We start from the raw sequence: 18,334 nt of genomic DNA on the forward strand, positions 1-18,334 counted from the left end.
TAAGATTTATTTTACCATGTTTAGTTTTAAAAAATTGAGATTCATCACTCCCCCTTAAAGATTTAAAGTTGAAATAACTGATAAATGCTTTAGATTTCAGTCATTTATTTCCTGGTTTTTATAACATCTCATTAAGTCTTAAAAAAGTGTTTTCTAAATTTTTGAAATAGTCTATGCTCTAAATTTTGATATATCAACTTGGTTATTAGTCTTATCCCAAAGTTTCACTTGAATAATTTTAATAATCACCCACTTTTATCATTTCTGTAAATAAAACAAAGTTGTGCTATTTATATGTTCTTACAAATGTTCTCTTCTGACAATAATGAGGTCTTAATAAGGTAATAATATTTCAATTATTTAATGGGAGACTACAAACAATATAAAGTACCCTTTAGGTTAGTAAAATTCTGTTAATGAGAAAAGAAATCTGTACATTAATCAACTGAGATCAGCACATTAAATGTGAAAGGATTTCCCACCCTGGACAGAAGCTGCAACCACCTTACACTTTAGAGGAGGAAAAGCAAATGTCTGGAGCAACCTGGAGTGGCCAGACACCCCCATTCCCAAGTGACACCAGCAAGGTACAGGGATAACGGGGAAGAGAAGGGACATCCAAGCCCCTGAGCCAAGAAAAGTTCGTGCAGCAGTTAGGAGAAAAGAGGTGCGTACCCAAATGGGTGGTCCCCGGGGGTGGGCGCTATGGGGAGCCTGAGAGGAATCTGTTACAATGCATGCAAACAGCCTCTGTGTACTTTCACAAAACCACACGCACACACAGACCGCCACACACAAACCACACCCTGCTGCCTGCTCCAGAGCCCAGGGCAGAAGGGGGTGAGGGGAGCACAGCTCCTACACAGCTGCGACACTGCGCTAGAGGAAAGGGTTGCGCTGATGGGGGAGATCGTGTGCGAGCACTATGAGACACTGATTTAAAGGGAAAACGATCCAATCCACATTTAATAATTATCTAACATGAAAAGAGACACTGTCACCTTCATTACAAACTGGCTCATCTGTGCTTTGCCTACCTTTGAAGAAAAAATTAGGTTCAAAGCAACTTCAGCTATAGAGATATTTTCAAATATACTTGTAGCTATTGCTTAAAAACAGTTTAAAGAACAAATCCCAGGTAAATCACTAAGCAGCATTTCAAGGGCTAGGCAGCAGCTTTAAAGATTACAGACTGGCCAGAGCAGGGGCCCGCACCTGCAGGGTGGGCCAGGTGCGAAGCTGAGGAGGGATGCTTGCTGGAGCCCAGGAGAGCAAGAGCAGCGTGGGAACAGAGTGAAGCCCCTTCTCAGAAAAACATTACTGACAGGCCAGGAATGGTGGGCATGATCAGCTCCAGCTCCTCAGGAGCATGTCCAGTCCAGCAGCTCCAGGCCACCCTGGGCCACAGAGGGAGACCCTTGCCCCCAAAACAAAACCAAACACTGAAGGGAGACTCAGCACCTTCTCCTACACTGTGCCTAATGAGATACCAAGGGTTCCAGCTCTATCGTGCCTCTACCACACCCAACAGGTCACAGGCTGCTTCTATAGGCACCAAGTCTGGCCATAACGTCCTCGTTCCCACGGACAGAGGGTGTGCTCTGGTCAACTGTGGGCCAACGCTATCTTCTACGGCTCAACTCCCAAAGCACCGGGTGCATGGCTGGAAGTGGGCTGCCTGGTCACACCAACACACATACATATACGTATATATATGTATCAACTCATTTCACAGGTTTCCTTTAAGAATGAATGGAATGCATACTTAGCAATGTGAATGTGACACATTTTATGACCAGAAGTCAACCTTTGGAATCAAGGCTTTTAGACAACTAACCTTCAATAGTCACCTCAACTTCAGGGTCCTCACTTGTTTCTGAAGGGACATGTTGAGTAGAATCTTGAAAAAAATAAAATTCTAAAATGACATTCATTATTAAGCATTTTCCATATGTTCCAACATTTTACTGATTTGATATCCAAAAGCAGCCTACAATAAAATGTAACTGGCGTTTTAATTCATTTCATATGTTAAAAATATTTGACCCTGTTGGTTATAAATAGGGATAAAAGAAACAAAACTAGAAAAACTCTAAAACTATTAAATAAAACAAAGTTATCTGCATTAATTAAGAACTCAAAAGAAAAAAAACGTATTTCTTGGAAGCATAAAATTACAACAAATTCACACTTATTTTCCTGCTATAACTAGAAAATGCCAAGATAAAAATAAACGCTTCACACTTGAGATTCCATCTCTCCTCTCCTTGTAGGCATCCTATGGGGAGGTTTGTAATTGTTAAGTGAAACCACAATCCATCTCTTGTGATGGAGACCCCCTCATCTCAAGGAAACGACTGCAGCAGCTGCATACATGGCTAGACCCTTTCACTCTGTGGCAAGGGACTTTCAGCACTAAGTAAGTGTCTCATTGTATTCAGCAAATGTCCATTGGAATGTTAGTGCCACAAGCTCAGCTAAAGGGTGTTTTCAGTAGCTTGCCTTCATTTTGCAGAGGTGAGAGATTAATTGATTTGCCAGAGATTATGATTACTTGTTAGTAAAGGAGTAAAGACCAGAACCCAGGTTCAATACAATTCTGCTAAGAGTGGACTATGACGATAAAAATCTCCCTAAAACAAAGTGTTTCAGAGCCTAGCACCTGGGGCAAGTCCCATACCTGTGAGCCCTGCACTACTGCCTGTAGCCCTGCACCTCGAAGCCTCTGTCCAGGTCGCTGCAGTGGGGAGGCTGCCCTTCCAAAACCACAGTTTTGACGCAGAGAGAGTATCAGATCACCTCCCACATCAAAACATGGGCTGACTGCCCCCCAAACAACCAGTACAGGGTTTGAAATTAGCACATCAACACTTCTGAGAGAATGGATTCCAATTAGAAACTGTCAGTCTGCGCCTGAATTTGGAAAGACTGGCCTACAGTTCAGAAACTTGAAGTTGTTGTCTCCTTCACTCCAGGAAGGCAAAAGGTCAAATTCTTGATTTTTAAAAATAAACATAAAGCCACAGAACAGATTCCCTTTTTATCTGAGAAAAATAATGCACAATATGACCCGTGATCAGAGCGCTCTGAACCCTTACCAGGCGTCCTCCGTGAGCGACCTACCAGCCTCCTGGAGAACCACTTAGTCTAGCTGCAGGAAGCCATCCCACCTGGCCCCAGCTCACCCCCGAGCCTACAGGTAAAAGCTGCAGCACATTGCGATGCCGAGTCCCCAGTTCCAAGCCAATACAGCCGGGACACTAGTAACGTGGCTCAGGAGGACTTATGGGTATAAAAATAAGAGACAAACTCCTTCATTAATATATTTATAGTATGTCACCCAACTATAAAATGTAAAGTATTCAATAGGACATTTTAAAATGAATATTGACACAGCCAGTTCTGATTTTATTTCTAAAACCCTTGAAGCTATTTCCCCTCGACAAATTTTTAACATGGCACAGAAAAACCAGAAGAGAACAGCACCACCCCGTGCACACGGAGCGAGAGGAGCGGTACTCACCACAGGACGGCCGGCCCACCTGCTCTGCTGGCCACACAGAGAGGGAATGGCCGGTCCTAGGTCTCTAAAAAGAAAACTGCTGGCCAGGAAGGCAGACGGCACAATTGTCTTTTTTTATCTCCAAGACAGTATTTTAAGGATGGTATCATCTATAAAATACAACATACAACTATAGTAAAATTAAAAATCCTTCCCCTAACCTTCTGCAGGCACCTCCATTTCTGTTCCCTCGTTGCCTTCCGAAGAGTGATGGCTTCCTAAAAAGAAAATAAACAGTATGTACTAGACCAACCAAAACCCACACAGAAGAATGAAGAACTAGGTAACAGCACAAGCAATTTAACACATAATGAACACACAAAAACCATTCTTAACTCTTAGTAATTATTTCAAACAATGTTCTCTAATTCAGAAAAACATACAACACTTCTACTTTTTGGAAAATACAAACACATAGATGAAGCTAGGGGGCTTAGGGGCTTAACATCACTTGTTCCAGATTGTGCACCGCGACCTCTGGCAGGTGCTGGGGTCTGAGAAGCATAGTGGCTTCGGGTCCCATGCCCATCTGTCAACAACCCACAACAGCAACAGGAAGACAAACCCAGGAGACCCTGTTCGCTCAAAGACTGAGGCGTGGGGCTGGCCGCGCATGTGCAGCCCTCCACTCACTACCACAGAGGCTAAGGAAGCGCCTTCCCCACCATTTGACTGTAGCTGCACTTCAGGAAACTCAGAAGTTAAAATTTAAGATACTACCTTGAGTCTCAAAAGCATTCTAATTCAGGTAATATAATCTGCCTGCATCTAAACACTGGAACATAAACAACATATCAGGTTAGGCAGTCCGGGTAAATAAGCTCATCCTAGGAAAGAAAGGACCTCCGATGCCAGAGTCACGAGGTGAGTGCCCCAGCTCCTGAACACCTATGCCATCAGCAAGGGACAGGCGCTGAAGCACTGCTTTCCAGTGAGGGCAAAAGACACCAGCTCTGGGCAAGACGGAGTCACAGAGGGGGAGAGAGCAGGCCATCCACCTGTCCCATCTACTGGTGACTCAATTCAGTCACAAGCTTACTAAACAAAGGCCTCCGCTACGAAAACATTCATCTTGATTAACTGCAGCCTCACAATGGCCAAGAAGCTGTCATTCTAGGTCAAACTGCTGGGGTTTTTTCTCTGGCTTTAACACGCCATAATTATCTTGAGATTCTTTTCTACTTTATCCCGTGAACTTATCTGAACTCACAACTACAGGCAAATCTACACCACTCAGCTATTCCAACTGAATAAAGTACCTTTCATACCCACTCCTTCGCTTGGCTTTTACCTTTTGCGACTTTGGACTCTTAAGTTCTTTGACTGCAAAAGTCAAAGGAAACAAAGATGTCAAGTCAAAAGGAGGAGAGGCAGTAGAGCAGAGTCCAGGAGTCAAATGAAAGCATGGATCAAGAGCGAGGCCGGCCGGGGTAGTGGCTATGTAGACCAGGCCGTGTCCTCTATGCTCTGTTAAATCTTAGACAGTGACACTCACATAACAGAGGACATCTAACAAAGTCAATCTTAAACTCTCAAAGCCCAGACAGACAGAAATAAAAGCCATCACTACAGCCTATGATTGTCAACTTGGGACCATTACACGACAATTCCAAAAAGGCAATCAGTTAATAAACCCAGGGATAAGTGATATTTTACAATCCTTTCAAAAACTAAGTATCAATATGACCTTATCAATATTTACATCACTGACTTTATACAACAACAACCTTATTCTGACTATTCTGATATAAGGTATAAATGTGTACTTTACCTTAAATAGGAAAGTGTGTCATGTACCCATTTCGAGATTCATTACTAGATTCACAAAAGGGAAAATTGGTTTTGAAAAATTGTTGCTTGTGAAGTTCATTTATATGTTTAAAAAAAAGGCCAAAACATTTTTCCTTTTCCATTTGGAAAAGTAATAATATAGTTATAAATAACAAAACAGTCTGTCCAATATAAAGCAACATCAAATACCAATAGGATGTGGGAGAATGGAAGTGAAAAGCTTATACCTTGCAAAGACTTCGAAAGGGGCAGTTTTTCATCGACATCATCAGTTTCAGAAGGGCCTGCTTTGGGGACAAAAATAATACTTCAAAAGTAATCCCCAAAATATATTTTGGGTCACTTTGATGAAACAGAGTTTGGTGAGATATGGGAAATAATGGCCTTTTTACAAGTAAAAAAAGGTCAAAAAAAAACTAACACAGAAAAAAACTAAATAAAAAAACCCGACTAACACAATGAGCGGTGTTGATGTGTGGTCTCAGTGGGTGGGAGGGCATGTCCAGGTGGATTCATGCATAGACAGTCAAGAGAGATTCTGAAATGGTCAGACACATGGGCTGGATGACAATGGTATGTCTGAAGTGGTGGGAATGTTTTTTTTTTTAAACAGCAAGATATTCAACACAGTAAACTGTAACTTCCACCCCACATGGATTATAAATGCAGGTTTATCTGGTACATATATTTATTTTTTCTATTATTTAAGAAAGATGCAAAACCAAACTGGTATACCTTCCTTGGAATCACAACACAATGGAACTACCAGTGAGCTTAAATAACCATTGAAATAAATGAACAACTAACAGGTATTAATTCAGATCCCCCTCTGCCACTCCCCCATCATAAGCACTTCTTCATGAGTGGAAAAGGTTCCTTCCAATTATCAGTAGAAAATACTTTGGAAGCCTTCACAAAACACTACAGAGACTTTGAAGACACATTTCTGTTTATCAACAAGTTTTTTAGTGATCAATTTAAAAGAAACAAAAGATTATATTTTCAATGCCTACTTTTTGGGAATGCCGGGGGGGTACTTGGGATTGAACCTAGGAGGCTCAACCACTGAACCACATCTCCAAACCTTTTTGGTATTGTATTTAGAAGCAGGGTCTCACTAAATTGATTAGGGGCTCACCAAGTTGGTGAGGCTGGCTTTGAACTCCTAATCCTCCTGTCTCACCTCCCAAACTGCTGGCACCATCTAGCTCGGCTCAATGTCTACTACTTTTTTTAAAATATTCTTTAGTTGTAGATGGACAACACCTTTACTTTATTTATTTTTATGTGGCGCTGATGATTCAATGCAGTGCCTCAACACATGCCAAGCAAGCACTCTACCACTGAGCTACAGCCCCAGCCCCCAATTTCTACTTAACATAAAATGTATTCTTTCATTAATGTGTACACAAACCAGCTATCTCTTATTATCATTTGGTAAACATTCTAAGACATCGGAAAGGCTTTATTAATGCACAAAGTTGCATAAAACTTCACATTACAAGCAAAGGACATAGCGTGAAAGAAAAACTACTGTTATGGTGTGGATGTGAGGTGTCCTCCAAAGGCTAGTGTGTGACAATGCAAGAAGGTTCAAAGGAGAAGTGATTGGGTTGCGAGAGCCTAACCAACCAGTGCATCGATCCTGTGATGGGATTAACTCAATGCAAGCTGAAGGCAGGTAGGCTGTGGTTAGAGGAGGTGGTAACTGAGGGTGTAGTCTCTGGGATATTTAAATATTTTGTACTTGGGAATGGAGTCTCTCTCTGCTGTCTGATCATCATGTGAGCTGCTTCAAGCTGCCACACTCCACTGCCTCACCACAAGCTCTGAGGAAAGGAGCTGGCTATCTATGGACAGAGATCTCTAAGACTGTGAGCCCCTAAATAAACTTTTCCTCCTTTACAATTGTTCTTGTCAGGTCTTTTATGTCACAGCCATGAGAAAGCTAACCAAAACGACTGTGGGGCTGAGAGGGGTACTTCAGGGATGTGGTGTTGTACAGCAGGCACAAGGCCTGGGGAGCCATCTGCAGCACAGCAAGAAATAAAATCTCAACTAAGATCAAGACTCTGAGATCAAACACCACACCCACCCTTTCCTAGTCATGCAACCTGGATACAAAACAGAATTCTCATCAAGAATGATGCTCATGGGGCTGGGGATGTGGCTCAAGCGGTAGCTCGCTCGCCTGGCATGTGTGCGGCCCAGGTTCGATCCTCAGCACCACATACAAACAAAGATGTGTCCGCCGAAAACTAAAAAATAAATATTAAAATTCTCTCTCTCTCTCTCCTCTCCTTCCCTCTCTCCCTCCCTCCCTCAAAAAAAAAAAAAAAATGATGCTCGTGGGGCTGGGACTGGGGCTCAGTGGCAAGAGTGCTTAACCAGCATGAGTGAGGCACTGGGTTCAATTCCCAGCACTGCATATAAATTAATAAAACAACCTTCCATAGACAACTAAAAAGAAACTGGAAAAAAAAAAAAAAGAAGAAGAATGGAACCAGAGAAATGAAAAGTTGTGCTCGATTTGTGTACGATGAATCAAAATGCAGTCTGCTATCATGTATAACTAATTAGAACAAATGTAAAAAAAAAAAAAAGAAGAAGAATGGTGCACTGCCAGGCACAATGGGACCCACTGTGATCCCAGCAGCCTGGGAGGCTGAGGCAAGAAGATGGCGAGTTCAAAGCCAGCCTCAGCAGATCAACAAGGCACTGAGCAATGCGGCGAGACCCTGATTCTACACAAGTACAAAGAAGGGGGTCTGGGGATGTGGCTCAAGCGGTAGCACACTTGCCTGGCATGTGCAGGGCGCCAGGTTCGATCCTCAGCACCACATAAAAATAAAAATGTTGTGTCCACCGAAAACTAAAAAATAAATATTTTTTAAAAAATTCTCTCTCTCTCTCCTCTCCAAAAAGTCTTGCCGGCCAATACCTGCTTCTCTTCTTCCTTTAAAAAAAAAAAAAAAAAGTACAAAGAAGGGCTGGGGATGTGACTCAGTGGTTAGGCACCTCAATTCCAGGACAAAAAAAAAAAAAAAAAAGAATGATGGAAACACTTGGGGTGGGGTGGCAGGGCAGGGAGGCGGGCACAGGCCTGGGTTCCAACTGCAACACAGAAGGTGAGGGGAAAAGAGAAACAAGAGACTACAGTCAAGTGTGACAAATGACTTCCAAGTACTACTATAGCTCCAGGGCAAGACATCAGCCATGTGGCTTTCTCCAGATTCTATCCTCAAATTTAGGGGTGGGAGGTGGGAGCCCAGGCCTCCAACTTGGAGCTGGAACCCAGCCCTGCCCTAAGTATTTTTAAGAAGGTCATCTTTAGTCATCAGCATATCTCCTGGGAGTCCCAGCGTAGAGCTTTTCTATCCAACACTGGGGTTTCTAGTTTAATGAATGCATCAGGTTCAGGTAAGCTGTTAAGGCCATCTGTGGATAAGTACAAAGTTTATCTTTATAAATGATCCACATTTTATAAATAATAATTATTTACTGGGTACAGAATTTTCTATATATATCAATTAGCTTATCTTTATTAGCTAGAGATAAAATATCTATTTCACATTTGTAAGCATTCATCAACTTGCTGTATTTTCCACGTAATTACATGCAGACATGTTTATAAAATTATCATAATTAATTTTTTACTTTACTTATTGGATACACGGGCGGGCGGGCGGGGGGCGGGGGCGCAGTGGTGCATGCCTATAATTCCAGTGGCTCGGGAAGATGGCAAATTCAAAGCAAGCCTGAGCAACTCAGTGAGATCCTTCAATCTCCAGTACTCCCCCCCCCCAAATTATTAATGGTTTGAATATCAATGTAGTGACTTATTTCTTATGTTTTTCCTTTTATACGTTAAATAATCTCACCCTTTATCCCCACCTTTTTGCTTCAAATTAATATTGCTAAACTAAAGCCAGGCACAGTGGCACACACCTGCAATCCCAGCAGTTTGGGAGGCTAAGGCAGTAGGATCACAAATTCAAGGACAGCCTGGGTAGCTGAGGGAGACCCCATCTCAAAAATAAAAAATAACAAGGGATGGGATGTGGCTGAGTGATAACGTTCCCCTAGGTTCCATCCCCAGTACCCCCACAAAAAGGGAGGGGGCAGGAGACTGCCAAAGTAGGATTTCTGGTTTCGGTTCCCTTCTCCCAGCATACCTTCATAAAAGGTTATACTTTCAAATCCATGCTGCTCAGTAGCACCCTTCACTCTTACCCTTGCAAGGCTAGAGGTACCCACCAACCACCACAGAAATGGAAGCACTCCCAACCCTCACGCTGGAGTGCTGCCTGCAGAACCTGCAGAGAGCACAGGCATCTCCTAGGGCATTGTGGTGGACAGCAAAGGTTTGCCAAGAAAACACCAAGGTGATCCTACAAAAGCACACGTACACCAGAGCAGCGACCATGGTAATACTACTCTACTCGTAACAAAAACAAAAACCTTGACAGCACACTGGACAACCACACAACAGCACACACAGGCCAACCACTGTGGTAAACTTAAGAGATTAACAAGAGGATGCACGCGTGCACACACACACACACACACTCATACACACACACACACGATGGAAACGCACGTGCAGGGAAGTCTTCAGGATGCACCATCCTTGGTTTTCAGAAAAGTGGCTGAAGAGGAATCAGGAGAAAATCAGGATGTGGAGCGCCCAGGCTTGGCTCTAGCGACAGGGCTGAATGGTTTCCTCGAGGATAGAGCAGCCCAGACCTCAGCGTCAACAACCAAGGCTGGTGGCCTAGGTGGGCAGGGTTCCACAGCTCACTGAGAGCCAGGACAACCCACGGGAGCGAGTCTACACATATGCACAACGGCCTCAGGCCACCAGCAGGGAGAAGGCCCACCACAGAGCACGCCCAACACTGACCAAAGTTCTACAAAAAGCATGATGGAAAACTGATAAATCAAAACCAGAAATGCAAATCTACTGCCGGGCACAGTGGCACATGCCTGTAATCCCAGTGACTTGGGAGTCTGAGGCAGGAGTATGGCAAGTTTAAGGTCAGCCTCAGCAACTTAGCAAGACACTGTCTCAAAATAAAAAAATAACAAGGACTGGGATATAGCTTAATGGTTGAGTGTCCTAGATTCAATCTCCAGTACCTAAGAAAAATACAAATCCATAGAGAAAAGGGAAAACTCCCAACTCTCTCTTCATAGTAAGTGACAGAAGGAGACTGAAACCTCAGGATGCAGGGAACCTGGGCCCTCACCCACCCTCCTCCGACCTGTTGCTGCAGGGAAGCCCCACAGCACTGGACCACGCTGGACTGCATGTCTGTCCCAGCTCACAGGTGGCATCATCAAGACTGCATTTTGGGCACAAATCAAAGTTAGAGCAAGAGCGATCACACAGATGACATAACAGAAGCCCCAGCGTGAGTGGCAGAACAAGATCTGAAAAATACACAAACATGTGGATGTCATTCCTAAGTGACCCACAGGACAAGGAGCAGCCACAGCAAATTAGGTACTTTTAATAGGATGAAAATAATGACAAATCAAATTCTGTGGGACAGCAGCACCCGTAGGCTGCAGAGCACTGGCCCAGTGGGCCCAGGGTCGGTGGACCAGGCACAGGAAGGGAGTCTGCAGGGCAGCTGAAGCAGGGCTGTGAGGACAATGGTGGCATTAAAAAAAGAGTTTAATCTCTCACCTTAAAAACTAAAATAGAAACAAAATTCACCTGCAAAAGGCAAGAAATACCATCAGCGAAAGTCAAAGCTGCTCCCTAAGGAGAGAAAGAGCATTAAGGAGTTTCTCTGGGCCAAGGGCTGAGGTGACACCGTCCAGTGAGCCACGTGAGGACCCTGGAGACCTTTTTTATTTTAACCACTGAGGATGCTCTGGCGCATGTGCGTGGAGGCCAGGAGGTGACCGAACACACCACTGCACAGCCTCAGACTCACTCGACGGGAGCCGCTCCAGGTGAGGGCACCACCAACAATGGGCCTGAGTTCGGCAGAGGGAACCCACGTCACAGAGCTGCAGCCTCACAACGCGGGGGGGCGGGGGGCAACAAAGAATGTTAAAGAATGTTTTGCCAAACTCTGTGACCTAAAATCTGAATGTCTGGCTGAGCACATAGTGCACATTCAAGCCCAGCTTTCACACCTTAGCAAGACCCTGTCTCAAGAAACAAAAGGGGCTATGGATGTGCTCAGCAGGAGGGCTCTTGCCTGGCTTGCTGAAGACCCGCAGAGCGAGCCCACGCATCAACCATGATCCCAACACTGCATCGTGGCCAGGTGGGGCTGTTCAACATTTGCAAACTAACGCATAGGAAAAACCATCGAATCACCTCAACAGAAGCAAAAGTCTGTTCACATTTAAGCTTCTTGAAAATCTTAAAATATAAACACCCGAGAACTTTCCCAGCCATGAAGGCACCTGCGAGGAACTCAGGCATCAAGCTGAGCCACTTGCTCCTACAACTGCCAAGATGGGATCAAGCAGATTCCCGCCACTGCTCCCCCACACTGCTCCAACCCCAGGAGAGGAAAAGGTAAACACACGGGGAGAAAAGGAGGAATAAAACTGTCCCAAGTCGCAGAGAATGCAAGTATCTACAAAAAAAAAAAAAAAAAAAAAATCCCAGAGATTTCACCAAAAAGTTACTAAAATAAATGAAGATAGCCAGATCACAGGATAGAAAGTAAGTAAAAATAAACTGTAAGCACATGCACTAGAAATAAATAGAAGTTAAAATAAAAATTTAAAAAGCACCCTGTATGCTAACACCAAAGCCCATGAAAAGCATAGATCTTACAAACCACGTACAAGATCTGAACACTGAAAACCCCAAGTGCTGACCAAAGGCCCGGAGGAAGAGTTGGACAGCAAGATACAGAGTTACTAGGCTAGAGCCAGACCACTCCAGACTCAGCACAGTCTCCGTCAAGAGGCCCAGGGGCTTTGCCAATGAACTCACAGCTGAATGTTTTTAAATTTACATTAAAAAATAGTAATAAAAAAGAATAATGAAGTTGGAGGATGCTTGTGACCTGATTCCAAGAACCACTGTACATCCAGAACTCGCAAGGCAACGTGACATCAGCAGAGGACGGACAAGTAGATCAGGGTAACAGAATATGCTCTAGAAACTGACAGATGCAAAAAGAACCGAAGGGGAAGACAATTTTTTCAAAAGGTGGTGCCATAAAACACGAGATGTCACTGTGCAAAAATTCACTGAAAAAATGGAAACGCACCTAAATTTAGAAATACAGAATTTTGCGAAACAGAAGAAAATCACTGTCACCTTTAGGTTAGAAAAAGATCTCTTACATGACACTTAAGCACAATTCATTCAAGGGGAAAAATACCTCAATAAACTGGATTTCACCAATTAAACTACTTGCAAATCACATGACAAAGGGCTTCTATTCAATAACTTCATTATTTAAAAAAAAAAATCCAGGGTTGAGGGTGCAGATGAGTGGTAGAATGCCCCTGGGATCAATCACAAGTACCATTAAAAAAGGAAATAAAGAAGTCATCAGAATTCACTCAGTGTTTTGCCATGTAACTCCTTTTTTGTTTTTAAAGAGAGAGTGAGAGAGGAGAGAGAGAGAGAGAGAGAATTTTTAGTATTTTATTTTTTAGTTACCGGCGGACACAACATCTTTGTTTGTATGTGGTGCTGAGGATCGAACCCAGGCCGCACGCATGCCAGGCGAGCACGCTACCACTTGAGCCACATCCCCAGTCCGCCATGTAACTCCTAATGCCAATGGCAGTAAACTGTTCAGAACTGACTGTTAAGAACAAAATGTAAAGCTGAGGAGCACCTGCCTAGCATGTGTGAGGCTCTGGGTTCAATCCTTAGTACCATTTCAATAAAAAAAGGAAAAGAAAGAAAAGAAAAACAACGTCATTCACTAAGACATGATCTCTCCCTAGCCCGCATACTGGGGACTGAACTCGGGGGTATTTTACCACTCTGAGCTTCATTCCAGCCCTTTTTATTTTTTATTTTGAGAAAGGGTCTCCCTAAATTGCTGAGGCTGGCCTCAAACTCCTAAGCCTCAGCCTCCCAAGGAGCTAGGATTTCAAGTATGCACCACAGCGCCTGCCACTATGACACAATCTAATACAGGCATACAGATATTCACATACTAAATTTATTCCGAGTGCTTTATAAATGCTCCAGAACTAAGATGTATCATTTAAATAAAATAATACATATTAGGCAAATACAAAGTAGAACCACAATGATGAATCGTAACACACCCACTGAAAGTGACCTACACTAACAAGCACCACCCAAGTGTTGGCAAGGATGCGCAGTGACTGTGACTCCATATGCTCCTGACTAGAACATAAAGCCCACAAAGCACTCTGGAGAAGTCTGGCACCTGCTGAAAACCTTAAAATACCTTCCAGCTACCCAGCTACCCATCCCGAGGAATCAGCTGGAGAGCAGGGAAGCCCGAGCCAAGACCCGAGGCGAAGGTTCCCAGTAGCTGTACTTGTGGTGACTTCAAAGTGGAAAAACCAAATGGCCTCCCAGAGACAAAAGGATGCCAAGCTGGTCCAGGCACATGGCAGTGTGACGTTCCGCAGCGCAGTGGCATCTGACCCCACAGCACTGCCTGTGACTCCGGGAAGGGGGCAAGTCCACGCTGCCCCCAGGCCAAGGAGCGCCATGTGTTTTAAGATGCCACTTGTGTAAATGCTGAGAAAATATAAACTGAATGACAGAAAACATGGTGGCTGCCTGAGGACGGGAAAGGACAGATTACAGAAGGACAAAACTCGAGGGGTGATGGACATCTCACTAACTGGTTGCAGTGAGGTGGTTTCTGAGGAGGCTCCTCATAACACCAACAAAAAGTTCACACTTTCGATATTTTCCACACATTTTATAAATATCACTGAAAACAAACTGAGCCCTAACTTTACCACAATTTTTGCTCGTCCACTTAAGAATGTTATTAGCTATTAAATTTTCCTTACAGATTATTTTACAACCCATCTTCTGGCTGTTTTATTCCTGTGATGAATTACAAGTGCATATGCCAATGAAGCACCAATCAATAAAAAAAAAAAAAATTTAAGAAATTTCAGTACAAAATAAACTGTGATTTTTAACCACTAGTAACATCCAGGAAGCAGAGCTGCACACAGGCGTTACCTTGGACGTTGTACTGATAGTAGTCAGGGTCTTCTGACTCCTCCTTGACCGTCACAGCTGCCATTTCCAGAGAAATGCCTATAAAAGCAAATGACATTCCAGGGCTAACGTCAGGGCGTCAGCCAGACTGCGCACAACACAGATATGACTCAACGATTCTGAAAGAACAAAAAGTTAAGAGATAGCAGGGTAGGAAAGAAAATCAAACCAAAGTTTTAACAATTATTAATATTCTGAGAGTCTTTTCTGTAATTTTTCCCCATGAATTCTTGACTTTGAAATTGAAGAATATTGGTCCACTTACAATTGAGATACATAATTCGAAGCACATATTTAGGACCAGACCAAAGATTACATATCTCATCATTCCATTAATAGGAATATCCAAAATAGGCAAAAGAAATCTGTTGCTAAAACCATCAAGCAAGTGTGCCAGGCCTGGTGATACACACCTGTCATCCTGGCAACCCAGTAGGTCGAGGCACCAGGATCGCAGTGTCAAGGACAGCCTGGCCAATTTAGCTAGGCCCTCAGCAACTTAGTGAGACCTAGTCTCAAAATAAAGAAGGCTGACAAAGGGATACGAGGAGCCATGGCAGGCAATCAGGAGCAGTCTCTTGGACGGGAACATGCACTTGGGGACCCCCAGATTTTAGCTTTGGTGACGTATTGGAGTACACCCAGGAGGACCTAGTCACAGGAGCGCATCCATCCTGCTCAGACTTTACTGGGTTCTCAGAGCAAATAATGGACAAAAGGAACCATTTTCAAACAGGTTCAAGCACTGAGCACTCATTCAAGAAGCCTGTCCTCCAAGGGAACGATGTCACTGCACCCTTCGCCACTAGGCAGATCTTGTCTGGCCTGGGGAGGGGAAATTCCCAGCTCCAGTGTTGGCAACTAACCGTGTGTGGAACCACAGTGTAAAAGTGCCCTTGCCCTGCAAAGGCATCTGCCACACAGGAACACAGCAGGGAGCCGGCAGGCCAGAGGAGAAGGGATGAAGGGACATGGACCTTCCTCTGGCTCCGCGTCTGCTTGCTGTTTCTGTCAAGCTCACTCCTCCACACACACCTGCAACACTGCCACAAGTAGGCCCTTCTGGTTGCAAATGCCAGGCCCAGGCCTCCAGGTTTCCACCGATACCCTGGCAATGGTCCATGAGGCCATCCGGGCTAGGGAACGGCTCACAGTGAGACACTTGTGCAGCACGCACCAGGTGTGGATGCAATCCCCAGCACCACAACAATTTTAAAAAAGGCCCCAGGTACCAGTGCCAGGAAGATACACCAACTTAGAAGTCAAAATTAAAGCCAAAGCCCGGCGGATGGCACACACACAATGCCGGAGCTTCAGGAGGCTAAGGCAGGAGTATAGCAAGTTCAAAGTCAGCCTCAGCAAATAATTGAGGCTGTGTCTCAAAGTAAAAAATAAAAAGGACTGGGTGTATGGTTCAGTGGTTAGGTGCCCCTGGGGTCAATCCCCAGTACCAAAAATGGGGAGGGGACGGAACCCAAGGGTGCACTACCACTGAGCCACATCCCCAGCCCTTTTTATATTAAGACATAGCCTTGCTAAGTTGCTGAGGCTGGCCTTGAACTTTCAATCCTTCTACCTTAGCCTCTGGAGCCACTGGGATTACAGGTGTCTGCCACACCTGGCCTGATGGAATATTAAATCTGAAATTAACTATTTAAGATATTTGTTGAGTGATCTGAAAGCAGAGTGAAAGATCCACAGGCGGCTCTGCAACACTAGAGACTGAGAAAAAAGTGACAGCTGCTTCCCATCATCTGCAAGGGGTCAAACCCAGGAAGGCCACTACTGTGCTAAGGCAGGAAGACTGTGCTTTATACAACTGAAGAGTCTGTGCCCACTCACACCCCATGGCAGTCTACTCAGTTTCCTTAATAAGCAAACCTCATGCATGCACTTTGGTGCTTCCCAGATGCCACGCACGGTGCAGACCACACTGCCAGTGACAATGCACTAGGTTTCTAAGTGAAAATTTTAAGTTGCTTGACTTTGAAATTGAAGAAAATTAGTACAGATGCGGAAAAACAAAACATGGTTCCAACAAAACTGAAATCAAATCAGGAAGAGCTATCATCTTAAATAATCAAAAATGCCTTTGCCCTAGAAATGGACCAAGGCAAGAAAGCAGGTAATAATAACATGACGGAGATCAGACTCGTATCTGAAACATGAACTGCAAAACTCAACTCAACCACATGGAAAAAGCCAGAAAAGCAAAGAAACAGCATACTTACATCTTCATTTCTCTAACATCGTAAATTAATAAAATCGAACTTTAAGCCTCCATGAAAAGCAGAGCTGTGGGAGTGGAAATGCCAGCATCACAGTCCTAAAAACCCGATGGAGGGTGGGAAGCAGAAGGCATGAGCGAGATGCATGGAGACAGAAGGTCTTTTAACAGGGAGCTGGTCCTCCACATGCAGAGCCAGGAATCCACAAGCTCCCTCCACAACCACCACTGATGTGCAATGGATCTCAAGACTTATATAAAAACTAAAATGATAAAACTTCATGAAGGAACAAAGCTTAAGTATTTGTGACCTAAGGCTGGGAAGCATTTTCTGCATACGGCCATAACATAAGCAATGAATGAAAGAAAAACTTGAAAAATAAATTTCATCAAAATGAAACACATTGGAGCCAGGCATGGTGGCAAACAAATGCAATCCCAGCTACTTGGGAGGCTGAGGCAGGAGGATCTGCCCCAGCAACTCAACAAGAACCATCTCAAATTAAAAGCATTTGCCTAGCAACCATGAGACCCGGACAGAGTTACATCCACATACAATCAAAAAAAAAAAAAAAAAAAAATAGAACTACAAAAAAATACTTGCAGGGCTGGGGCTGTGGCTCAGAGGCAGAGCTCTTAAGTTGGCATGTGTGAGGCACTGGGTTCAATCCTCAGCACCACATATAAATAAATAAATAAATAAAATAAAGACCTGTCAACAACTAAAAAAAATTTTTTTTAAATAAAGGTATCGTGTCCATTAAAAAAAAAATCCCACTGAAAGAGTATAAGCATAGTATCTTAAATTAAGCAAGTAAATACCCAAGTTTGCAGATAAAAATGGTTCTTTTGCAAGTATAAAATGGGAGAACAAAGGAAAGAGAGTAAGGGTATTATATTGATTTCTACAAAAAACACTGTATAACCAGTTGACATTTTATATGCCTGTGTCACTAAAAAATAAAATTTTTATTATCAAATGGGTAACAAGCAATGAACGTCTGGCTACCGCTATTAACAAGTTCTTTGCGGATCTTGGTGTAACAGGACAACATCAAAAAACACTGTCACAGGGGCTGGGGATGTGGCTCAAGCGGTAGCGTGCTCTTCTGGCATGCGTGCGGCCCAGGTTCGAGCCTCAGCACCACATACAAAAACAAAGATGTTGTGTCTGCCGAAAACAATGAATAAATATTTAAAAAAAAAAAAAAAAAAAAAAACCACTGTCACAGTTGAAAGATATTTATAGGGAATGCCCAATGATACAGTAATTTATCATTCAAATATAAACTTGTAAATTAAGGAACATTCATCTTTACTTTATAATTAATTCTAAAAGCACTAGTACATACCAGAATCTTCTGTGGGCTCTGTTTTCACTTTGATGGGGCCACAACTGAAAGAAGGAGGAAACGTGATCAAGCTGTGCAGTAGTGACAACCACATACACTCCTCTCGAGTGCGTTCATAGTGGCACTATGATTCACAACTTCCAAGTCAAAAGAGGCATTTCCACAAGATCCCCAGGTGACGTGACTGCATA

The 18,334-nt window shown here is 43.6% G+C and overlaps 1 protein-coding gene across 8 annotated transcripts in view; it reads right to left on the reverse strand.

Annotated features, from left to right (window-relative positions):
• The window catches only part of Gtf2i (general transcription factor IIi), an 88,504-nt gene that overhangs the window by 33,282 nt on the left and 36,888 nt on the right, over window positions 1–18,334 (reverse strand). For 3 of the 8 annotated variants that reach the window (XM_076839932.2, XM_076839930.2, XM_076839931.2), the window contains exons 8-12: window positions 18,144–18,187; window positions 14,526–14,603; window positions 5,581–5,640; window positions 3,724–3,780; window positions 1,838–1,900 (exon numbers count right to left, since the gene is read on the reverse strand). In XM_076839932.2, the coding sequence (XP_076696047.2) occupies window positions 1,838–1,900; window positions 3,724–3,780; window positions 5,581–5,640; window positions 14,526–14,603; window positions 18,144–18,187 (302 nt within the window). Of the gene's footprint in view, window positions 1–1,837; window positions 1,901–3,718; window positions 3,781–5,580; window positions 5,641–14,525; window positions 14,604–18,143; window positions 18,188–18,334 lie in introns of those variants that run through there. The other 5 variants (XM_076839933.2, XM_076839934.2, XM_076839935.2 and 2 more) reach the window with 5 other exon arrangements.

This window comes from Callospermophilus lateralis, chromosome 19 (assembly GCF_048772815.1).
Source record: "Callospermophilus lateralis isolate mCalLat2 chromosome 19, mCalLat2.hap1, whole genome shotgun sequence".
NCBI classification, from domain to species: domain Eukaryota; kingdom Metazoa; phylum Chordata; class Mammalia; order Rodentia; family Sciuridae; genus Callospermophilus; species Callospermophilus lateralis.